This window comes from Bos taurus, chromosome X, assembly GCF_002263795.3.
Source record: "Bos taurus isolate L1 Dominette 01449 registration number 42190680 breed Hereford chromosome X, ARS-UCD2.0, whole genome shotgun sequence".
In the NCBI taxonomy this organism is placed as follows: Eukaryota; Metazoa; Chordata; class Mammalia; order Artiodactyla; family Bovidae; genus Bos; species Bos taurus.
Genome location: NC_037357.1, coordinates 124,371,352 through 124,393,807, shown reverse-complemented (window position 1 = coordinate 124,393,807; position 22,456 = coordinate 124,371,352). Strand labels below are relative to the sequence as shown.

The 22,456-nt window shown below is 40.7% G+C and overlaps 1 protein-coding gene across 10 annotated transcripts in view; it reads right to left on the bottom strand.

Moving 5' to 3' along the window:
• Nucleotides 1-22,456, bottom strand: part of ADGRG2 (adhesion G protein-coupled receptor G2) — a 130,087-nt gene that overhangs the window by 69,890 nt on the left and 37,741 nt on the right. For 9 of the 10 annotated variants that reach the window (XM_024988476.2, XM_024988482.2, XM_024988479.2 and 6 more), the window contains one exon: nucleotides 3,780-3,898. In XM_024988476.2, the coding sequence (XP_024844244.1) occupies nucleotides 3,780-3,897 (118 nt within the window). In that variant the 5' untranslated portion in view covers nucleotide 3,898. Of the gene's footprint in view, nucleotides 1-3,779; nucleotides 3,899-18,617; nucleotides 18,678-22,456 lie in introns of all 10 variants that reach the window. The other variant, XM_024988477.2, reaches the window with a different exon arrangement.

The following is a 22,456-nucleotide window of genomic DNA, read 5'->3' as shown; positions in this document are numbered from 1 at the left end:
CAACACCCAGAGGGCTGATTTAAGCACAGATGGCTGGGCCTCACCCCCAGAGTTCCCAACCCACCAGGTCTAGGCTGGGCCTGAGAATCTGCACTTCTGAAAACCTCCCCGGTGATGCTGATGCTGCCTGTCTGGGGGCCACACTCTGAGAACCACTGCCTGAAGAAATCAATTCATCAGAGAGCCAGAGCAAGAAATACATTCAGTGACCTTAGCATCCACTCAGGTTTTCCCTGCTCGGGTTGGTGTCAGAGCCATGCCCTTTCCTGTTTACCTGGCCCATTTTCACCATTTATTGAAATTAATTAATTAATTTTATTATTACTTTTGGCTGTGCTGGTCTTCGTTGCTGTGTGGACTTTTCTCTAGTTTCGGCCATCAGGGGCTACAGTTTCATTGTGGAGCACGGGCTCTAGGGCGTTCGGGCTTCAGTAGCTGTAGAACATGGTGGGCTCAGTAGTTGTGGCTCCCAAGCTCTAGAGCACAGATTTAGTAACTGTGGTACCACAGACTTAGGTGCTCCACGGCATGTGGCATCTTTCCAGATCAGGGATTGAATCCGTGTGTCCTGCATTGGCATGTGGATTCTTAACCACTGGACCACCTTCTGGCTTCACAGAAGCCCCTATTTTCATCATTTTTAAATATACTTCTTCAAAACAGACTTATTTCTACCAAGCAGCTTTCCTTTGGATGATTTTTCCCCTTCGTGTTCCACTTTTGTTCCTCATCTACCCTGTGGTGGAAAAAGCACTGAAACATGAGACCAAAGATCTAGTATCTAGTCTGGCTCCACCACTTCCTAACCAATAATGTCCCTGGGGACATTTACTCATCAGTAAAGTGAGGACGTTTGATTTTTGCCCTGACAATCCCACAGGGATGTCAGTGTGCAGGGTACGAGTAATTTCTTATACTTACATTAAGATGCCCCAAGGAGATGGTGAGTGAGCACAGTTTATAAGAACGTCACATGGCCACAACAGAGTTTGTATCCCATGATGTATATCTGGAGTTCTCTCTTCCTACTTATGTCTTCTGCCAGTTGTGGAGGCAATGGGATTGCCTCTGAACCAGTCACATCATCACCTGGGAGCTTGTTAGAAATGCCAATTCTCAGGGCCCCCGCAAAGCTACTAATCCAAAACTCTCATGGATGGGTTTGTCTTAACAAGCTTTCTAGGTGATTCTGATGTACACTCAAGTTTGGAAACTTTGGTTTTGTGGTTACAAGTACAAAATTCCAAGTTAGGTACAATTCCCACAGCAGCCACTTCCTTGAGCAAGTTACTTCTCTCTCTGAGCCTGAGTTTCTTGATTTGTGAAATGGTGCTAAGACTAGGATTTCCCCTCAACAGACTTGGTTTAGCAGCTTAAGAGACTGGATGTATTGATATGCAAAACACATAGAGACCCAGCACACTGTAAGTAGTCAATACATATTGACTCTTTATTTCTTCGTGTAAAGTATCGTGGCTCCTTGACAATATGCCCCAGTGCCTACTTTTGAAAGACTGCCAATTGTGTACAAGTCTGTTGTGAAGTTTTCTATTTGTGTGCATCCATGTGTGTTATACTTACACTGTTTGCTGCCAGTACATATTTGTTTTATCCAACAAAGATTCTTTGGTCCTGCAATTTTCTTCTAAATAAGAAAGGTATTTCTGTGTGTCCTTAATAGTGTCTTCTTTATAATGATTCTTTTGAGGGGGAGGGGGCTACGCCATGTGGCATGTGAGAGCTTAGTTCCCTGATCAAGGATCAAAGCCAAGCCCACTGCAGTGGAAGTGCAGTCTTAACCAGTGGATGGCCAGGGAAGTTCCTGTAATGATTCTTTATATTTGCACAGCACTATATTCTTTTGGGAGTTGTACCCAAACATATTGCAGCCCTGGTAATTCTGGTCTTTTTACTGCCCTCCTCAGGTACCTTTTCTCCTTCTTTCATAAGCTTATAGAGATCTTCTTTTCTGAAAATAATGCTTCATTAGTGTGATTCTCTATCTCCCTTAAATTTCCATATGGAGGTGCCTTTGAGTAGCTACTTTTATAAACAAATAAGCACCAGAAACAGACCTTCACATATATGGTCAATTAATTTTTGACAAAGGTGCCAAGACTATGCAATGGGGAAAAGACAGTGTTTTCAACAAATGGTATTAAGAAAACTGGATATCCAAATGTAAAGTAATGAAGTTGGATCCTTGTGCGTGCACATGCTAAGTCACTTCAGTAATGTCCAACTCTTTGTGACCCCATGCCAGGCTCCTCTGTCCATGGAATTCTCCAGGCAAGAATACTGGAGTGGGTTGCCATTTCCTCTTCCAGGGGATCTTCCTGACCCAGGGATTGAACAAGAGTCTCCTGCAGCTCCTGTATTGCAGGCAGATTCTTTTTTTAATTTGATTTTATTTTTAAACTTTACAATATTGTATTAGTTTTGCCAAATATCGAAATGAATCCGCCACAGGTGTACCCATGTTCCCCATCCTGAACCCTCCTCCCTCCTCCCTCCCTGCAGGCCGATTCTTTACTGCTGAGCCACCAGGGAAGCCCAGTTGGATCCTTACCTCACACCATATACAAAATGAACTCAAAATGGATCAAAGGACCTAAACATAAAAGCTAAAACTATAAGTTCTTAGAAGAAAAATAGAGGAAAATCTTAATGATATTTATTTGATATAAAAGCAAAAGCACAGGCAATAAAGTAAAAATAGATACACTGGATTTTATCAAAATTAAAAACTTCTATGCATCAAAGGACACTACTTAAAAGAGTGAAAAGACAACCCACAGAATGGGGAAAATTTTTGCAGATCGTATATCTGGTAAAGGATTAATATCCAGACTATATAAAGAACTCCAAAAACTTAATAACAACAAAAACTCCCAAACAATCCAATTCAAAAATGGACCAAAGATTTGAATAGACATTTCTCTAAAGAAGATACACAAATGATTCTAATGAGCACATGAAAAAATATTTAACATAACTAATCATTAAGGAAATGTAAACAAAAACCATATCACACCCATTATCAAAAGAACAGAAAGTAACAAATTTTAGTGAGGATATAGAGAACTTGGAATCCTTGTGACTTGCTGGTAAGAATGTTAAATAGTGCAGTCACTGTGGGAAACAGTTTGCCAGACCCTTAAAATGTTAAACATAGAACTACCTATGACCAGCAATTCTACTTTCAAAAGAAGGGACTCAAACTGATACTTACACAACAATGTGCACAGTAGCATGATTTATAGTAGCCCAAAAGATGGAAATAACCCAAATGCCATTAACACTGAATAAATAAACTTAGTATGATATGCAGATACAATGGAGCATTTATTCAGCTTTAAAAAGAGATGAAATTCTGATACATGCTACAATGTGGATGAACCTTGGAAACATTATGCTAAGAGAAATAAGCCATGCACAAAAGGACAAATATTGTATAATTCCTTATATGAGGTACCTAGAAGAGGAAAAATTATAAAGACAGAAAGAACAGAGGTTACCAGGGTCTGGGAGGAAGCGGGGAGGCAGGTTATTGCTTAATGGGTACAAAGTTCCTATCTGAGATGATGAAAATGTTGTGGAAATGGATAGTGGTGATGACTACACAAAATTGTGAACCACATTTAATGCCAGTGAATTGTACACTTAAAAATTGTTAAAATGTTTTACACTAATTTTGCCATTGTAAAAAAAAATCCCAAACACACAAACATACACACTGATAAAACAGAAAAAAAGATAAAGGAAAATGAGCATCTTACCTTCCAGGGATGTAACCAGAGTAATATGAAGAAAAATGACGACAAGGGCTATCTTAAACATCAGTAAAAGTTCTTCAGGTCTGCCAACATGGCCACACTGCCCACCAGAGAAAAACATCCTGAAATAAAGTAAGGGGAAAACACATCATCACAGCTTGCTATAATCGTAAGAGAGCAATGTCCAAAGGTCGGTTCCTCAAGCAAGACAACCTGCAACACCCCTCCCTTTAAAATACTCTAGTTCCAGAGAATTGGCAATGCCAGGTGGGCACTGGTTACAAAAAGCAAAACCCATGTTTATTATGGGTGACCCAGCCACTAGGATAATATACATTAAAAATGATTGGCAAGGTAGTCCATGTAGATTTATGGAAAGCATCAATGTTACCGAGTCCAAGCTCACTCTACTTGTAGCAAAACAGGCCAATAAACCACGAGATGAGGTATTCAACGCAAGGAGTATGACATTATTCAGCAAGCTGGTAGACTAGTGTCCCCCCAAAAATTGATCTTATGGGGTCTAGATGCCAGTTTATTTTATAGAACAGAGAGGGAGAGGAGATGAGGAAGTAAAGTAAAAAGGCCATTTCCATTTATCTTGCAAAACAGGAGGGCACATGTTTCTTTCTGTAGCCATTCACAGGGCAGGGGCAGATTGTCTCCCTGTGAGCTGAACAAAGGCACTTTGGTTTAACATTCTGACAGAGGGGCAGGGTCCCCTGAGGTAGGACATTATGTATGATTATAACAACAAATTGAGAAGGAAATGGCAACCCACTCAAGTATTCTTGCCTGGAAATCCCATGGACAGAGGAGCCTGGTAGGCTATAGTCCATGGGGTCATAAGAGTCAGACATGACTTAGTGACTAAACCACATAATAACAAACGCCATGAAAAGCAAAGGTTAAAGTCAAAGAAATAGATCCAACATCCAACTAGCTGTCCCCTATTACATCAATACCTGTAAAATATCAAGGGGAATTTAAAAACACAAAATGCTGCATATGTAATGATTACCACTATATAAAGGCTAGTTAAAAAACTGCTAAGAATCAGAAGAGGTCACAGAATCTTATCCCATTTATGTCTTAGGCTGTAAAAGGATGGATATGTTCCATTTCCTCTTTATTAGATGTTAATTCATTACCATTTTTATTACTCGACATTTTTCAGCAGAGTCAACATTTTTCAAAAAGCAAAATTTGTATCAGTACTGAATTTAAAAGTCTTATTTACCATTCATTTATTAACTTTGTTCCAACAAATATTCATTGAGAGCCAATATACACTAGATGAGATGTGAGGGTTGACTAGGTGGTAACTAGATGAAATACATGTGGTGGAGGTGGGGCAGGGGCTGGGAGGAGCTCGGCACACAGAGAAAACTGCAGAGGAGATGACCAACTGAACTCCAGGACAGGTAGTCAGCACCAGCAGTAGTTGCTGGCGTGAGATGCTGAGGGAGGAAAAAGCCAGCCAGGAAATCACAATCCACCTACAGGGCTCAGGCAGCAAGAGCCCACTGAGCAGGCTCCCTCTACACAGCCATCAGGGAAGGGGCCAGGACACACTAGGCTATGTGTTCTCAGCTGGCAGAGCTCCCGGCCACAGGGCACCCACAAACCCAGTCACCACTGCACCTCCCTGAACTCAAGATAGACAGTATGCAGCACCACAGTGAAGGCTAAAAAGCATGGGGCCAAAGGTCCTGGTTCTGCCACACAATGTCTGAGTGACTTTGGATAACTTATTTCCAATGGCCAAGATTCCCCACCTAACAAACTGTGATAACAGTGCCAGCCTGATAGTGTTGCTGTGGTGATTAAAGCAGACATCTGGGCACAGGGGCTGGCACTGTGAAGGGACTATAAATGCTAGCTGTAGACTCTTCAGTCAGTCAGTAAACAAACAGCTACCCTGTACCTCATCTGTGTGAGGATTACAGAGATGAGGACATGGAAAGATGGGAATAAATTACGATTTCTCAGTCTCCAGGAAAAGCTGGCAATTGTTGAGTCCTATAATTTTGGATTTCCCTGCTGGTCCAGTGAATAAGAATCTGCTTGACAATGCAAGGACACCAGTTTGATCCCTGGTCTGCAAAGATTCCACATGCTGCAGAGCAACTAAGCCCATGTACCACAACTACTGAGCCCATGCAACTAGAGCATGTGCTCAGCAACAAAAGAAGCCACCGCAACAAGAAGCCCTCACTCTGCAACTAGAGAGTAGCCCCCACTCGCCACAACTAGAGAAAAGCTCCTGCAGCAACAAAGACCCAGTGAAACCAAAAATAAAATAAACAAAAAAAATTTTTAATAAAAGGAACCCTATAATTTAATAGCCATTGCCAGTACCAGGGAGGTAATTCTTTCCTTGGACATGCATGGCAAGATAACGTCCTTGGGCAGGAAGTGAATCCTCCTTCCAAAGAGGACTTAAATTTTTAAAATCAATACTGTAAATTGTATTATATATTAATAACATGCTATGTTAATAAATTATAAAGCGCCTCTGGTTTGTCCCTCCTCTCCAGCACTTTTATCCTCTCTCTGTTCATAATGGTATATTGCTGATCCTCCAGAATGAGTCACTTGAACGATAATGCTAATATCGTTGTGCAAAGATACAGCAATGTCTCTCTGGAGAAAAACTTAAGTGTCTCTTACAGCTACATACAATAATATCGATGAACCTCAGAAATATATTGTAAGATAAAAGAGCCAGACATAAAGGAATGCATGTTGCCCGTGATCCCATTCAGATGAGAAACAAAAGCACACAAAACCAATCGATGGAGTGAGGTTGGGAGTGTCATTATCCTTGGAAAGGAGCAGCGGATGTAACAATTAGAAGTGGGCACAAGGGGGCTTCTGAGGTTCAGGTAATATTCTGCTTGCTGGTTACATGATGTGTTCAGTTCCAGAAATTGACTGAATTAAACACTTATATGCATAAGTTTCATATATAAGTTTAAAAAATAATCTATTATTAATTTTTGAACTCAGCTGCCCCTTCAAAAGCATTCCCTTTTTCTTTTTTGATTGCAGTAGTATAGTTGCTTTACAATGTTGTGTTAGTTTCTGCTGTATGACGATATGAATCAGCTGTGTATATCCTCTCCCTCGAACCTCCCCCCACCATCCCACCCATTTAGGTCGCCAAAGAGCACCCAGCTGTGCTCCCTGTGCTATACAGCAGCTTCCCATATTGCTTCTGCTGGAGCATTCCTTTTTTAAAAAAGCTGTATTTAATGAACCAAATCTCTACCAAAAAAAAACTCTCCTATACAAATGCCTTAGGCCTGACTCCACCTGGAATTCAAAGAGCTGACTTAGAAGATTTATTGCACAAGTATCTAATTTTAGTTCTAGAAAGAGTACCAGAGAAGTCTGTTTTTGGAAAGGAATTCAGAATTCACCTAGCTGAGATTCTTGTTCTATAGGTATAGAAAGATGCCCAATATATTCCAGGGCAGTGGTCCTCAACCTTTTTGGCATCAGGGACCAGTTTCATGGAAGACAAATTTTTTATGGACCAGGGGGTAGGGGGAAAGGGGTGTTGGTTTCAGCATGATTCAAGTCCATTACATTGATTAGGCACGTTATTTCTATTATTATTACATCAGCTCCAGCTCAGATCATCAGACATTAGATCCCAGAGGTTAGGGATCCCTGTTCCAGGGGAAGGGTCACGGTCATTTGTTTGGTGGGACTCCTACTCTTTCTACCAGGCCACAATGCTGGCATTCCTGAGAAATGATCCCCTCGGAAGCAAACTTCCAAGGCGAAATGAAACAACAAACTCAAAATGCTATTACAGAATTTTCAAAATTTCTGCAACCTCATTCATGAGCTTTACCAACTTTGAGGGTAGGGCATAAGTGGTTTATAAGTTATGGTCGAAGTTAAATCAGTCATGGGACACAGAGACTGGTTAACATGTGCTGTGACTTGGGCCTCTGACCAAAATAAACCATGCCTTTCCACTGAAGAGAGCTTGCACTCAATCCCCAGATGACGGCAGGAAAGGCCGGAAATGAAGGGTGACTCCAGAAATCATCTAGGAGAGAAAATATGGCTCAGGAAGAACTTACTACAGACCTGGCATCACTGAAAAGACTGCTTTTCACTGTCAAGCCTGGAGTATGTTTCCTCAAGGCTGAATATATACTTTCCTAATAGGAGAAGGAGTTTATGCTATTTAAAATAGTGCTACCCCTACTGCCCTCTGCATAAACGAGAGAACATCCTACAGGGTCAGGACATTTCTGGGATCACTGATCAAAGAGGGAAAGCTGTAGATTTTGAAACCCTTACTCATTGTACATTAAAGTCATTTTTATCTTTTTCAGCTGGAACTATTTATTCCTCATCTCCTGGATTAAGATGGGTTAGGTCAAGGCAATCTAGGTCATCAACAGAGGTGACTTGAAGAGCCACTGGTTCTTAGCAAAATTTCAAGTTGCTGAGGATGGCTTGTGAGACAACATCCATGACAAAGAAAACTTTTTGCTGGCATTTGAACGGTAAAACTAGACCTTGACATTAACACATCCACAAATTAAAGATTATCCCAGATTCATCTCTTAGGGTTGTAGACTGATGTAAATGGCAACCCCTAGGGTTGGACAGTACATAAGCTACATGACTGAAAGCCATGGCCCTCCAAGAAATTATATGCCACTCCAAGAAATTATTCTAGATCTCTTCAATTTCATTAAATAGTATACATATATATTTTTAAAGACCATCGGTGCAACCTTGAATGGTAATAAATCATAAATCTATCTTTAGAAAATATTATGCCTTTGAGATATTTACACTGAATCATGAATGTTGGCTAACAAGACTAGCACAAGGAGAAATTGTAAAAGGAGGTACTAAAGAGGGCAGATAAAATCAAGAACTAAAAGCTGAAAAAGCAACTGACTTTGATCATTCAACTGTCAAAGAAGTCAGAGAATCTCAGGGCTGGTTTTCTTTAGAATCTTTGATTATATGTTTAAAAAAAGAATCAAGAAACTAAAAGCATAATTAAATTTCAATTTTAACTCTACTAAAAGATCCTGATACAACAAATATCTCCAATTTCTTTTTCTTCAGTGTTTCTAGAATATGTTGGGTTAGGTTATTTACATCAAACCTTCTGCTGAGACAACTAAAAATCATGAATAAAATATTAAAAAGCATTTTCTTTAATATATCAGAGAGCTGACAAGATAGAAAAGAATCACCAGGTCAAAGGTGAAGCCAAAGGAGGAATTCAGGGAGATAATATAGGCAAGTTCAGTTTAGTTCAGTTCAGTCCTTCAGTCACGACGGACACTGTGAACCCATGGCCTGCAGCATGCCAGGCTTCCCTGTCCATGACCAATTCCCAGAGCTTGCTCAAACAAAGGAGCCACTTATGCCTGAGGGTTTGGGCCTAATGAAGCAAGCTTGAGCTCCAGATACAAAATACAAAAGAACAGTTGGGAGACATGGAAAAAAGCAACACAAGGTCTAACATACACTTAAACAAAATTCAAAGAGGAGAGAAGGAGCAAGAGCCAATGTTTGAAGTCATACTGACAGACTGACCCCAAACTGGTAAGAAAAACAAACAAAAAAAACACACACACACCTATCCACAGATCCAACAAGCCCAAAGAACCTCTACAATAAATAAAAAGGAACCGACATGTAAACACAAAATAGTGAAATTGACGAAAACCAAAAACACAGAGAAAATCGTGAAAGTAGCCAGAGTAAACAAGACAGCTAACCTCCAAAGGAGCATCTGTAAGATGGACAGCTATCACCTCAGAAGCAACAATGGAAACCAGAAGATCAACAAAAACTGTGATATTGTTCCCTACTTGCAAATCGTCACTAAATAAATCCTAAAAGATATGTTCAGGCAAAAAATGTAAGATCTGAGATGCAATAAAAAATGTGACCAGACCCATTCCTAACATTTGTAATATACAGGTCAAAGTTTGAAAGGAGATCCAGTTTGCCCTTATTATTCCACTAAGGCTCCATCTCAAACTGCAAGAGGCTTTGTGCACACAGATGTTGACACCTCAGTCCATAGATCTAAACCCCCTTCTCTCCTTTAAGCAGCTATCCTTTGGTCATCCCTCAGGTCTAGAGGAATGTACACCTGCAGCATGGCTTGTCTGCAGAAGAGGACTGCCCAGGTCCTGGAAATAGATACAAAATATCTGGACAGGAAATACCTGACTCCTGGGTTCCCAGTACACAATCTAGAAAGAAGGGTTGGGGGAGGAGTTGGGCTTGCCTTCCTTGTATAAAAAAGTCCTCATCCTTTGGAGAGGGATACGACTAGGGAAGGGCCAGAGAGGGAGCCTTTAAAGCATGCGACATAGGGCAGAGGTCACAGCTGCCCAGAGTTAAGGGTAGTACTGTATAGTGGTAAATTCAAAATATAAAATATCAATAATATCTTGCAGGGATAAGTGAAACATGATAGAAAAAAAACACGGCAACTATATTTAACATATCAATTAGAAGATGAAAAGTGAAATTAAAAAAATTAAGGTCTTCCAAGGTCCCTGTATTATCCTAGAGGAGGCTAAAGGTATTGATTATCTTATTACATCGAAAAGCTGAGTAGATGCTATAAATTCAATAAGACCTAGTAAAAAACAGAAGTGAGGTATATAATTTCCTAACTAGTACAGGGAGGGGTGATTTTTTAGAATATTCAGCCATTCTGAAAGGCAAGAAAGGGGAGAAAAAGAAACAGAGAACAGTGAGGAAAAATAAAAGATGCTGGGTTTAAACACACAAATCAATGATTTGTGTTTGAAAAATAAATGGACTAAATCATTCAATTAAAAGGCAAAGATTGTAAGACTGAAAAAATACAAAATGCAACTATATGCTGTTTACGACCACACAACTAGAACAATGATACAGAAAGTTTGAAAATAAAAGGATGGAAAAGATATTCAATGCCACTACTAATCAAAAGAAAATTAATGTTTATGTTAATATCAGACAAATTATCTTTAAAGCAAAAAGCATTACCTATAAATAAAATGATGCATTCATAAAAGGATTAATTCTGTAAGAAGACTAAACAAATCTACATGTGAATGCAACTAATAATACAGCCTCAAAATATACAAACCAGTATTTTTAACAGAATATAAGGAGAAATAGAACAAATTTACAATCACATTGAGAGAGATCCACACATCTTTATCAACAATCGATAAAATTCAAAGAAAGTCACTAAGGATATAGAATATTTGAATGGCACATTAAACTAACCTGACTTAATGACCATACATGAACCTTACAGAGTATATAACCTTTTCAAGTACACATGGAATATTTATGAAAGCCAACCAGGCCATAAAAGAAGTCTCAAAAACAGATTTAGAAAAAAGAAAAGGACTACATTCTCTGACCACAACAAAATTAAGTTATAATAAAAAGTTCAACTATTATTTAACAAATAACTTTAGGGTCAAAGAAGTCCTAACATATATCAGAAAATATTTGACTGTATCAATAATAAAAACATTAAATCTCAAAACATGCAGGACACAGCTAAAGATATTTAGAGTGAAATTTCTATTTTAAATGCACATATTTTAAAAAAGAGAAAGGCTGAAAATTAATGAGTTAAGTACCTTCTTAAGAAGTTTGAAAAAGAACAGCAAAATAAACCCAAAGAAGAGGAAAGGAAGTAATAAAAAAATAAAAGATAAAAAGACATAAAATAAAGGTTTTAATAAAGCCAACGCTGTTCTTTGAAAAGACTATTGTGGCAAAATTACAAGGAGGTTGGAGGGAAGGCTACAGAAGGAGGTAAAGACAGAGAAGTGTAAGCGAATAACCAACAGAAAAAATTTTAAAAGCAATATAAATGAAAATGCTATAAACATAAAAGATAAAAGGATCTTAGTAAGAACTTTATTCAATAATTTTTAAAATCTAGATAAAAATACGCATATCTCTAGGAAAAAAAAATATAACTTTCCAAGAAGGAATCAAGAGGAAATAATAAACCTAAATAGATGTATAATTAAAAGGTCTCAAAATTTTCCCCACAAAGAAAACTCCAAGCCCAGATGTTTTCACAGGAATTCCAACCTCACAAAAAGTCAAAGAACAGACAAAAAAACAGCCTAATTCATGCTTACTAGGCTAGGAGAACCCTGGTGCCAAAACCTGACAAGGAAAGTCCTCATGTTTTTACCCACTTTATAAACCAAATGAGACTATTCACAGAATTCTCTGGAATGCTCACCAAAATGTCTAGCAGCGATTTCAAAGCTTGTAATTTGAAGAAATATAGGACAAAAGGAACTATTCCACACTTCAGCAACAAAATTTTTTGAAGATAAAATCACCAAGAACTAAAGCCAGACAGCAATGCTGTAGGAGAAACGGCATTCTGTACGCTAGAAAGAAAAAAAAAGTTCTAAACAGAAAGTGGGTTAACTGTTAAGGGCTGAATATGAACTCCAAAACAGCGGCTTTGGATATCATTTGTCATAGCCAAAGTAAAGTCAATGGTGAACTACACAGCATGATGATAATTTAAAGCTTTCTTGTCTCTAGGAGCAAAGGGAAGGAAAATAATTTGTTTGGTCTTCAAAGTGAAAATGACTTTCTTAATACGAACTAAATGCTTTCTAACGCAGCAGGGGAAAAAAGCTTTATTCAATAAAACAAGTGAATCAATACCAGATATGTAAGATTAGAAATAAATTATATACTTAAAAGTAAACAAATATTCACAAAACCTTGTGAAAGGTGTTATATTTTTCCACTCTCTCATTCATCTCCAAATTTCTCCACTGTCCTACCTGTAATCTACCCTCTTGACTGCTGCTGCTGCTGCTAAGTTGCTTCAGTTGTGTCCGACTCTGTGCGACCCCATAGACGGCAGCCCACCAGGCTCCCCCGTCCCTGGGATTCTCCAGGCAAGAACACTGGAGTGGGTTGCCATTTCCTTCTCCAATACATGAAAGTGAAAAGTGAAAGTGAAGTCGCTCAGTCGTGCCCGACTCTTAGTGACCCCATGGACTGCAGCCTACCAGTCTCCTCCATCCATGGGATTTTCTAGGTAAGAGTACTGGAGTGGGGTGCCATTGCCTTCTCCGACCCTCTTGACTACCCATGTTTGAATTACCCAAGGCAAAGTGAAAGCCTACTTTCTTCTGCCCTCACTCTTCAGGCTCCTCCCCTAATGCTCATGTTTAAAACACATGCAGAAAAGCATAAGGTACAAGAGCACACATGGGAAGTCATCTGCTGCTGCTGCTAAGTCGCTTCAGTCGTGTCCGACTCTGTGCGATGCCATGGACTGCAGCCTACCAGGCTTCTCCATCCATGGAATTCTCCAGGCAAGAACACTGGAGTGGGTTGCCATTTCCTTCTCCAATGCATGAAAGTGGAGAGTGAAAGTGAAGTCGCTCAGTCGTGTCTGACTCTTAGCGACCCCATGGACTGCAGCCTACCAGGTTCCTCCATGGGATTTTCCGGGCAACAGTACTGGAGTGGGGTGCCATTGCCTTATCCTGGGAAGTCATCTGCCTGCCTTCAAATCTAAGTTCCACCACTTAACAGTGTAACCTTGGCCTGTTCCTTAACCTCTCTGGACCTAAATTTTTCTTCCAAAGAACTGGAGGTAACAATAGAATCTACTTTATAGGCTTCTACAGTGATAAAATGAGGCCATATAATCAAGATCTTAGTATAGACAAGAAATGTTGGCTATTATTACAAGCATAATTAGAAGACAAGTTTATAGTATACCCTAGCACTAAATGTAAATAGACTTCAGAATTATTTCTTGCATTCATTCAACTAGTTCATAAACATTTATTGAGGTTCTATTACATACAAGGTACTATGCTAGGGACTCAAGGTACTACATTAAACAAGACAGGTATCTATCCTGCCCTCAAGAGCTTACAGACACTGTTTAGATTCACCAGTCATTGGTGTGGCCAAATAAATGGTGGGTGTTTTTTTTTTTGTTTTTTGTTTTTTTACTTAAAAGACACTTTCTCTTCATAGTCCATGAGACTCAACTTGATCTAAAAACCAAAACAAAGCACCAGAACGTAGTATCTTGTCCTACATAGACTTAGTCTCCACCTCACCTCACCCCAACCCTCACAACATGCAACTCCAATCACAGTAGGCACTCAAAAAAGATTTTTAAAATTGATTTGGTCTGGAACTTATTGCTGTATAATAATTCTATCAATATGTAGAGGAGAGAAATAGAAGACTCCTTCAAAGCATCCTCAAGGTATTGATCAGGCTGGGGGGGTAGGAGCAGAGATGAGGCAGAAACATGGGGTTTGGAGCCTCAGGAGATCGTATTTGAGAGGAAGGAAGGTCCTAAGGAAAGGGAACCACCCACCAACATTCTGTGCCTTTCCTTGCTTTTGTTGTCACATCAAGCCAACCTCCAGGTGGCCAGGTGGTAAAGAATCCATCTGCCAAAGCAGGAGATGCGGATTCGATCCCTGGGTCGGGAAGATCCCCTGGAGGAAGCAAAGGCAACACACTCTAGTACTCTTGAGTTGGACATGACTAAGCGACTGAGCATGCATGCCAACTCCTGTTCCAAGCCCCCACTTGGTCATTTATTAGCTGTGTGACTCTGCTCCAGTGTTTTAACCTTGTTTCTAACAGTAACTTATCAGCATTTATTGTAGCTATGTGAATTCTAATTTACATTAACTATAATAAATATTTGCATTGGTGACAAGATTTTTATTATTTATACCAGAAATCATCCTTATTTATGAGTCTCAGAGGAAATAGGAAATCCAAGTCAATAGTGACCTCAGAAGTTGTATTTAGAAGGGGGTTAGGAGCAGAAACCTGTTGGGGAGGAGTCTTTGGAAGCCATATATGTATGCATAGCACTTTGGGTAAGAGAGAGAATACTTTGATGGTCCATTTCAAAACATGAGAAATGCTGTTAGAGATAGGGAAGCCAGTCCAGGGAGATGGAAAGGGGACAACTGTGAAACAAAATCCCAAAGAATTCTACGTAAATGATCCTTCTCCTTCCCCAGATTTTACTGCACCATGTAATTTCAAAATCTGTACCCATTACTGAAGTTATTCAAAAACAATTGGATTACTGAGAAGAAATAGGTCAAGGACAGAATCACCAAGGAAGAGAAAATGTCTGAAGAAAAGAAGGCTCCAAGTGGGAGTGAAGAGTGACAAACAAAGCAACAAAATGAATACAGTGTTTAAGGGGAGGGAGACTTGAGGGGGGTAATTTGAAACGAAAAACAAACATGTTCATCATTTCTACATTTTCACACAGAAAGAGACTCACTCACCTGGCAGGAAGTTCAGAAGAACTTGTGCAGAGAAATTCTGCACAAGTCTAAAAAATTTTAAAAAAGCAAAGAATTAGACCAATGGAAACCAGGCCTTCTTGGCACCATGATGCTTCAGTAGTACAGTGAGCACATCGGCCAAGGACTCTAGACCCCTTGCTGTCTACGAAGGCTTGAACTTGGCAGCAGAGTTACAAAAGAAATGGAGGAAGAAAACCTTACTCTTAAGGAACTTATTACAAATTGGAAGACAAGACAAAGTCAGTTTGGAGGCTGACCTTGTTAATATTTAGTAGCCTGTATTACTACTCGGGCTTCATCAACCACATCACAGTGGCACTGAACAATGAAGTGATCAGTTCTGAGGCAGGGTGGTCTTTTTGAGAGACTCTACTTCATTAGCCCTTTCTTCAGTTTTTGTGACTTCATTTCCCTAGAACCTAAACTCCCTGATATCAAGGATTGGGTGTCATTTATGGCACTTGCATCCCCAAAGCCCAGGGCAGAATTCTTTATCCACAGAGGAGCTGAATAAATAACTCTCTATTGATTGTCCAGTTTGGCTTACAGTTGGAAGGGGGAGACAGAGGCACTGGCAATGACCTGAGAGAAGGCCAAGGCAGATGCACTCTGGGGAAAGGAAATCATGTGCCCACTCAGGAGAGAGCACATTACTGACCACCTGACTTGTATGTTTCAGAATATTCCATCATGCTTTGCTTCAAAACCAAAATATGGGCACAGCTATCAGCTCAAAGATGACAGTCACTTCACACCATGCTCTCCCCTCATGAGAAATACAGACATAACGATGTTCAAATCAAGAACTGCAAGAGGTAACAATCTATAGAGTGATCCTGGAACCAACTGATCTACTCCTGGCTTCAGTTAACAAACTGTTAAGACAGAAGTTCAATGCTCCAGGAGGACACAGGATATGAATTCAAAGAGGAAATAAGAAGTCATGGTGAATTACTATTGATTATATGCTCTTTAAGAGGGAAAAAAAGGACTAGTTCTTAAAAAAGCCCAGTATGTCAGAAAAACTTCATTAACCAATGTTTAAAGACAAAAAGGAAAGCCAAGAAAGATGTCCTGTCCTAGGATGAACAAATTATAAACACATGTACCAATGCTCAACATGGAATGAATGGAAGATTAACAACTGTAAAACATTAAAATAATCAAACAAAGAAACAAATTGATTGTGACTTGAGTATGGAAATAATTTCACTTTATATTTGTGTAAATGAGAATTTTCTACATAGGAGTTTTTGATGAAATTTCACAACTCAAACACATTGCCTCTTCCAAAACCTTACTGATAACCACAATAAAGCATGCTGAGTGGTGCCTAGTAAATCAAGTTTATTAATAAATAACATGAGTCTCTCTTTGCTCCTTTGGAACACTTTCAGGTAGAGAAATAGGGCAAGCAACAATGAAATTTGTTTTGCCTACTGCATGAAAAAATTAAAAAGCCTAATAATACCCAAAACTGGAAAGCATGTTCAAGGGAACATGGGAAATGAACTCTTGCTTACACTGCTGGTGGATACATAAACTTTGAGATAACAGTTGAGCTATGTTTTGAATTTTTAAATGTGCATATCTTTTGATCCAGAAATTCTAATTCCAGAGATTGTCCCTACAGAAATAGCGACACACAGACACAAAAATATAGACACAGATACTCTTATTGCAGCTTTGTATAAGGGTGGAAAAGCCTATGTATCCATCAGTAAATGAATAGTTAAAAAAAGGATGATCCATCCATATTCTGAAATGTTATACAATGCTTAAGAAAAATGAAGTTGATCTACATGTGTTGATACATAGAGATTGTCAATATGTGTAAGTCATTCAAAAAAATCAAGTTTCTTAATACTGTAGCTACTAGGATATGTTAAGAAACAAACAAAGCTCTATATATGTATGCTTATTTGTATAGTGACAAGTGTGGCCACATACAAAAAAGCCTGGAAGGAAACCCACCAAGCCTCCATAGAGAGGCATGTGATGGGGGAAAGGACAAAGGCCAATAGAACATGGGCACAGACGCACGTATGACTATACAGTTACATATATTTTTTTTCTAGCAAAAGGCAGAACAGAGGGAGGCTGGGCCAAGCCATCCAGGTTTTTCAAAGAGAACGCACAAGCTCAGAGGGAGACTAACTAGAACATAAGGCCATCACTAGCTCAGCTGGACACCGTCTCCCTTGGACCCACTCTAGCACAATTAGAAAGGCCCATTGAGAGCACAAAGACTTCTGCTCTCAGAGCCAAGAAACCAGCTACCCAGCCAGGGAGCAAGAACTCACTTGAGCAAGCTGTGGAAAAGAAATGTCAAAAGCAATGATGTGAAAATGGCTGATGGACACAGAGGCCTAAACTTAATTACAGAACTGCCCATCCATCAGCCTCTGGATCTGTCTTTGCCACTATCGCTGCCACATGTCCACTGCCCTTTATCTCCACAAGAAACTAAGCAGGACTCGGGATCTGATGAGGATCAGCACCAGCACTCCAGTAACAAAACACAGTGCCTGCCAATGTTTGGGCTTCTTACATCATTGAAAGGAAAGGGCAAGTCACAAAAGGAACCATACTGACTTATGTAAGACATGGCACAGAACAGAGAAGCTTCACAGAGAAGAACAGCAAACTCACCAATTGCTAGGATTAATTGAAACCTCCCACAGCTGCAGACTGCCCCAAACCATGACATCATGAAGGCTGGAAATGCATCCAACTTCCTCTATTTATCAAGCTGGCTAAAACCCAGGGTAATACCAGCATAACCAGAAAAAAAAGAAAAAAAGAGAGAGAGAGAGACCATACAAAGTGGCTTGGACGGGAAGGAAATTATCTCTGATTGTACTCAGAGCCCAGCTCCAGAGCAGAGGAAGCTCAGAGCGGCTGCATCCAAGAACTGGAACACCTGTACTCACTGGCTGCTCAGAGGCCCAGGTGCTGACTGTGGGGTCCACACATCCTGGGATAATCAACGAAACCACTGGGTAACTGCACAGGTAACTGCAGCTCCAGAGAGTTGCCCACTGTCCTCTTGGGTAATGTGATGCTGGTCCAAGGAGCAACTAAAACAAAACCAGTGATGTGATGTGCAGCATCCTGAGGGCTCACTGCTTCATTGAGAACCTAATGATTATTTAGTGGCCCAGACTGTGGGGCAGAGAGTGGCTCACAGTTCCTGACAAAGACACCAACACCATGGAAAAAGGACCAAAAGCCTCAATAAACTGGGAAGAGGAGCAGAAATAAGCAAGGGTAAGCTTCTCTACAGTGGTAGGAAAAGCAAACTTCACAGATGGAGAGGATGAAGGTGAGGCTGCTGGGCAGATACAGAAGAAGGTCAGAGATATGCCAGGCTTGGCTACAGAATGGTGAGTATGGCCATCGAGGAACAAACAAGCATGGTTGTCAAACCTTGTGGTGGCCCCATTACTGAGGGGACCCCACCTAATAGGATCTTTACCTGCACAGACTGGTTCAGTTCTGGATGCCACCATTCAAGAGGAGTCCAACTGAGATGGTTCTGTAAGATTGCAAAGATAATTAGTTGAACAAAACTCTACTGAAGGCCTACTGTATGCCAAAGAACAGGGGTGTTCAGGTTATACCCTTGCCAAAGGCACTTAGCCAACAGGACCATAAGAGCTTGAATGCAGACTGCTAGGTTTTCCAGAAGTTCCGTATGAACCAGGTACAGTGGGAGCTTCAAGGAAGGGAACCTAAGCTGGCAGAGGAAAACGAATCTGGCAGGTTCCTCCAGAAGGTAACAGTCACGCTGCATCTTAAAGGATGTGGAACTCTCTTTACATGAAGAGGTAAGTGCCTCAACTGAGACACAGAGCCAAAGACTGGCACAGAGTGGGCAGGGCTAGAGTCAGTCTGATGCTGCTGAAGCATCAAAAGCAAAGCAGAGAATGGTCAAAAGGGACCTGGAGGGATGGAGCAGACAACCCAGGAAAATGTATTAAAAACATAATCTGTGAATAGACTGGAAAAAATCCACACTGCAAGTCCAGGTGGAGGTTACGACGGATTAGGAATAATACCCATGATGTACACAAGGCCCTCAGAGAAGAACCGTGACAGGGAGGTGGTCTTCATCTCTGCCGTGGGCACAAGGCAATGCTAGAAGGTAGCTTTAAACTACAGCCCAAAGGATTTAAATTAAGAGAAACATCTTGCTTCAGAGCATTGTTAAATTGTAGAAGGAATTGCTTTCTGAAACATCTAAGAAAATGACTGCTTTATTTTTTTAATATTTATTTATTTATGGGTGATATTCTGTTTGGCAGAATCACTACATCAGTGGTAATATTTATTCATTTATTTGGTTGCGCTGGGTCTTAGCTGCAGCACATGAAATTGTCATTGCAGCACAAAGACTCACGCTGTTTGTGGCACATGGGCTCCATGTTCTGAGGCATGAGGGATCTTACTTCCCTGACTAGGCATTGAACCCAAGTTCTCTGCAATGCAAAGTGAGTGGTCTCTTAACCACTAGACCACAATGGAAGTCCCATGCAAAGATGACCTCTTTAGTGGCACTGGTGATGCCAGGTCAGAGGTGGAATGAACCAGGCCAGGGTAAGGAGCTGGCAGACCTCTTGGACGGTTGGTCCAATGATGTTTTTTCTGTGGCACTGAACGTTTCCTTTTCTCTCCTCCTTCCTCTCCAGTTTTTTCATCCTCTCTTCCCTTCTACTCTCCTTCATCCTACAGTTTCCCTCTTCTCCTTCCCTCCCCTTTCTAAGCTTGAGGTTTTCCAAATGTACCCCATGGGCTAGAATGTTGATGGTTACCTCTGCCCAGAGCTGAAGAGGGTATTAAGGAGCACAAAGGGAGGGACCCCCTTCGAATGACTTCTTGATCAGCAGACCCGACCCCCTGGGTGAGGCAACCACAGGTCTCCCTGCAACATGGCAGAACTAAAGGCATTTCCAAACTTAGGGCATGCCTTTCCTTAGGGTATAAACAATTACCATCTTAAAAGTGAATCTGTAGGTAAGGATGTACCAATGAATTCTTTCTCAGAGCATTCGTTGTCTATTTCACAAAAACACCTACTTGATTTTTTTAATGACAGTCTTACATTAAGCTATATTCATACAAAGTTTACTAGACATGGACTTTCTTCCTTTTGTATGAAAACATTTCCTGAAGAAAACTGAATTTACATAACTACTGCTGCATTAAATCAATTCCAACTGCCAGACCTGAGGCTTTCTAATTAACTCTCAACTCCTCTTTCCACTGGATAGCAACAAATTCTGAGCATTTTCCTCTACTTAAACTATGCTTTGATACTGTTTTCAGTAATGAAATATGATGAAAAGATACACAGATGAGGAAAAAAACAAACAATTTTAGGTATAGGATGGGTCTCACCAAGTAACTAAGAACACCACCATGTCAATTTTTCCTTTTTTAAAAAAAACATTATATTTGGCTGTGCTGGGTCTTAATTGTGGCATGCGAACTCTTAGTTGCGGAATGTGGGATCCAGTTCCCTGACAGGAATTGAACCTGGGTCCCCTACATTGGGAGCCTGGAATCTTAGCCACTGGACCACCAGGAAAAGTTCCCAGTTTTTCCTTTGTTAAGTTTTTGTTGCATCTTCAACGCAAGTTAGAAATTAAGTCTACTGCCTTAAAGTTTTCTGTTTCCAAATACATTTGCCACTTGGGACGTACTAAGCATTTAACTCCTCCTTAGTCCAATTCCAGGGAGTAAAAGAGGAGGAAACTTTTGCCCATAAAGTTTTTCTTGTTCCCACTGGAAATGAGTAAGAGGTTACATTATTATCCAGCCCTATTCGACAGATAACCTGTGGAATATAGGAACTTGGTGATTTATAGTATCATTTTAAAATTCAAGGTGAGGGCCTTAATCTCTACACTGCTACATCTCTGCCAATCCTGCCAGCAAAAGAGTTCTAGCCTTTCCCTTCTGTGGGAGATTGCAAAACTGGCCATAAATTCTCCCTATGCCAGTATGCCAATCCATCTGCATTGTGACTGCAACTCCTCCTAGCAAAAGGCGGGATCTCTTTCCCCACCTCTTGAATGTGTGATGGACTCGCATTTGCTCTGCCTAACAGGACAGTGGCAAATGTGATGCCATCAGAAGCTTGAAAAGTGCTTTGGACTTCTCTGGAGGTCCAGTGGTTAAGACTCCACATTTCCAGTGCAAGGGACACAGGTTCAATCCCTGGCCAAGGAACTAAAGTCCCATGTGCCACATGGTGTGGCCAAATATTTCTTTTAAAAAGTGTGTGACTATGGAAGTTTGCACTTTCCTGCTGCTCCTGGAACCTCGAGCCACTATGTGAGAGGGAGAACAAGCCTGAGTTAGCCTGCTGGGTGGTTAAAGGCATGTGTGCCCACTTACCACTTACCACTACCGTGCCAACCTCCAGCACAGTCATCTAGCTGACTGGCAGGGGACTGACTGCAGGGACATGAGTGAGCAAATAGACTCCAGCAGAGCCCAGCCCACATTGCAGACTCCAGAACTGGGAACAAATGACATGGCTGTGGCTTTATCTAAACCACTAAATGTTGGGGTGTTTTGTTACACAGAAAAAGCTAACTTATGCATCTTCCTTCTTCCTTTCCTCTTCACCTTTCTTTTCCTCTCTAGCTACCTTTCCTCCCTTTCATTATTTCCCCCATGCTTTTTGCATTTCTCTTTTCCTTCTGTGAGTACTGCTGCTGCTAAGTCGCTCCAGTCGTGTCTGACTCTGTGCGACCTCATAGACGGCAGCCCACCAGGCTCCTCCGTCCCTGGGATTCTCCAGGCAAGAATACTGGAGTGGGTTGCCATTTCCTTCTCTGTGAGTACTACAGGTACCCATTTAAGAACCCACAAAGCACAAAAGACAGTGGCCTGGGCTAGTTCAATTCAAAGTCGGTCTCATTTCCTCCTAACCCATCCCTCTGAAGCCCACATAAAACAGATTCTAGGCATCTCACATGGTCTCTGGGACGTGCTCATAAAGTGATGGGAAAGATGTTTCTGGGACTGGCAGGCAAAAGGGTGGACTCTTGCAGTTTGCAGCCCACCTCTGGGCATTTACTGGTAAAAATCTCCCTGGGAGAGTCATTTATCACAGTGACTTGTGGAGTAGACTCCTGAGGCGTCCTAGCCACCCCCTTGCCCTGTTACTCCTTGTCAGCAGAGGGGACATACAATAAGAAAATGGGCCTGTCAGGCCAGACACCCAAGGGTTAAGGAGCATAGCCCAAGACCCCTTCCCTTACTTGGCCACCCTAAGTGACTGGAAGATATATTTATAACTATAGG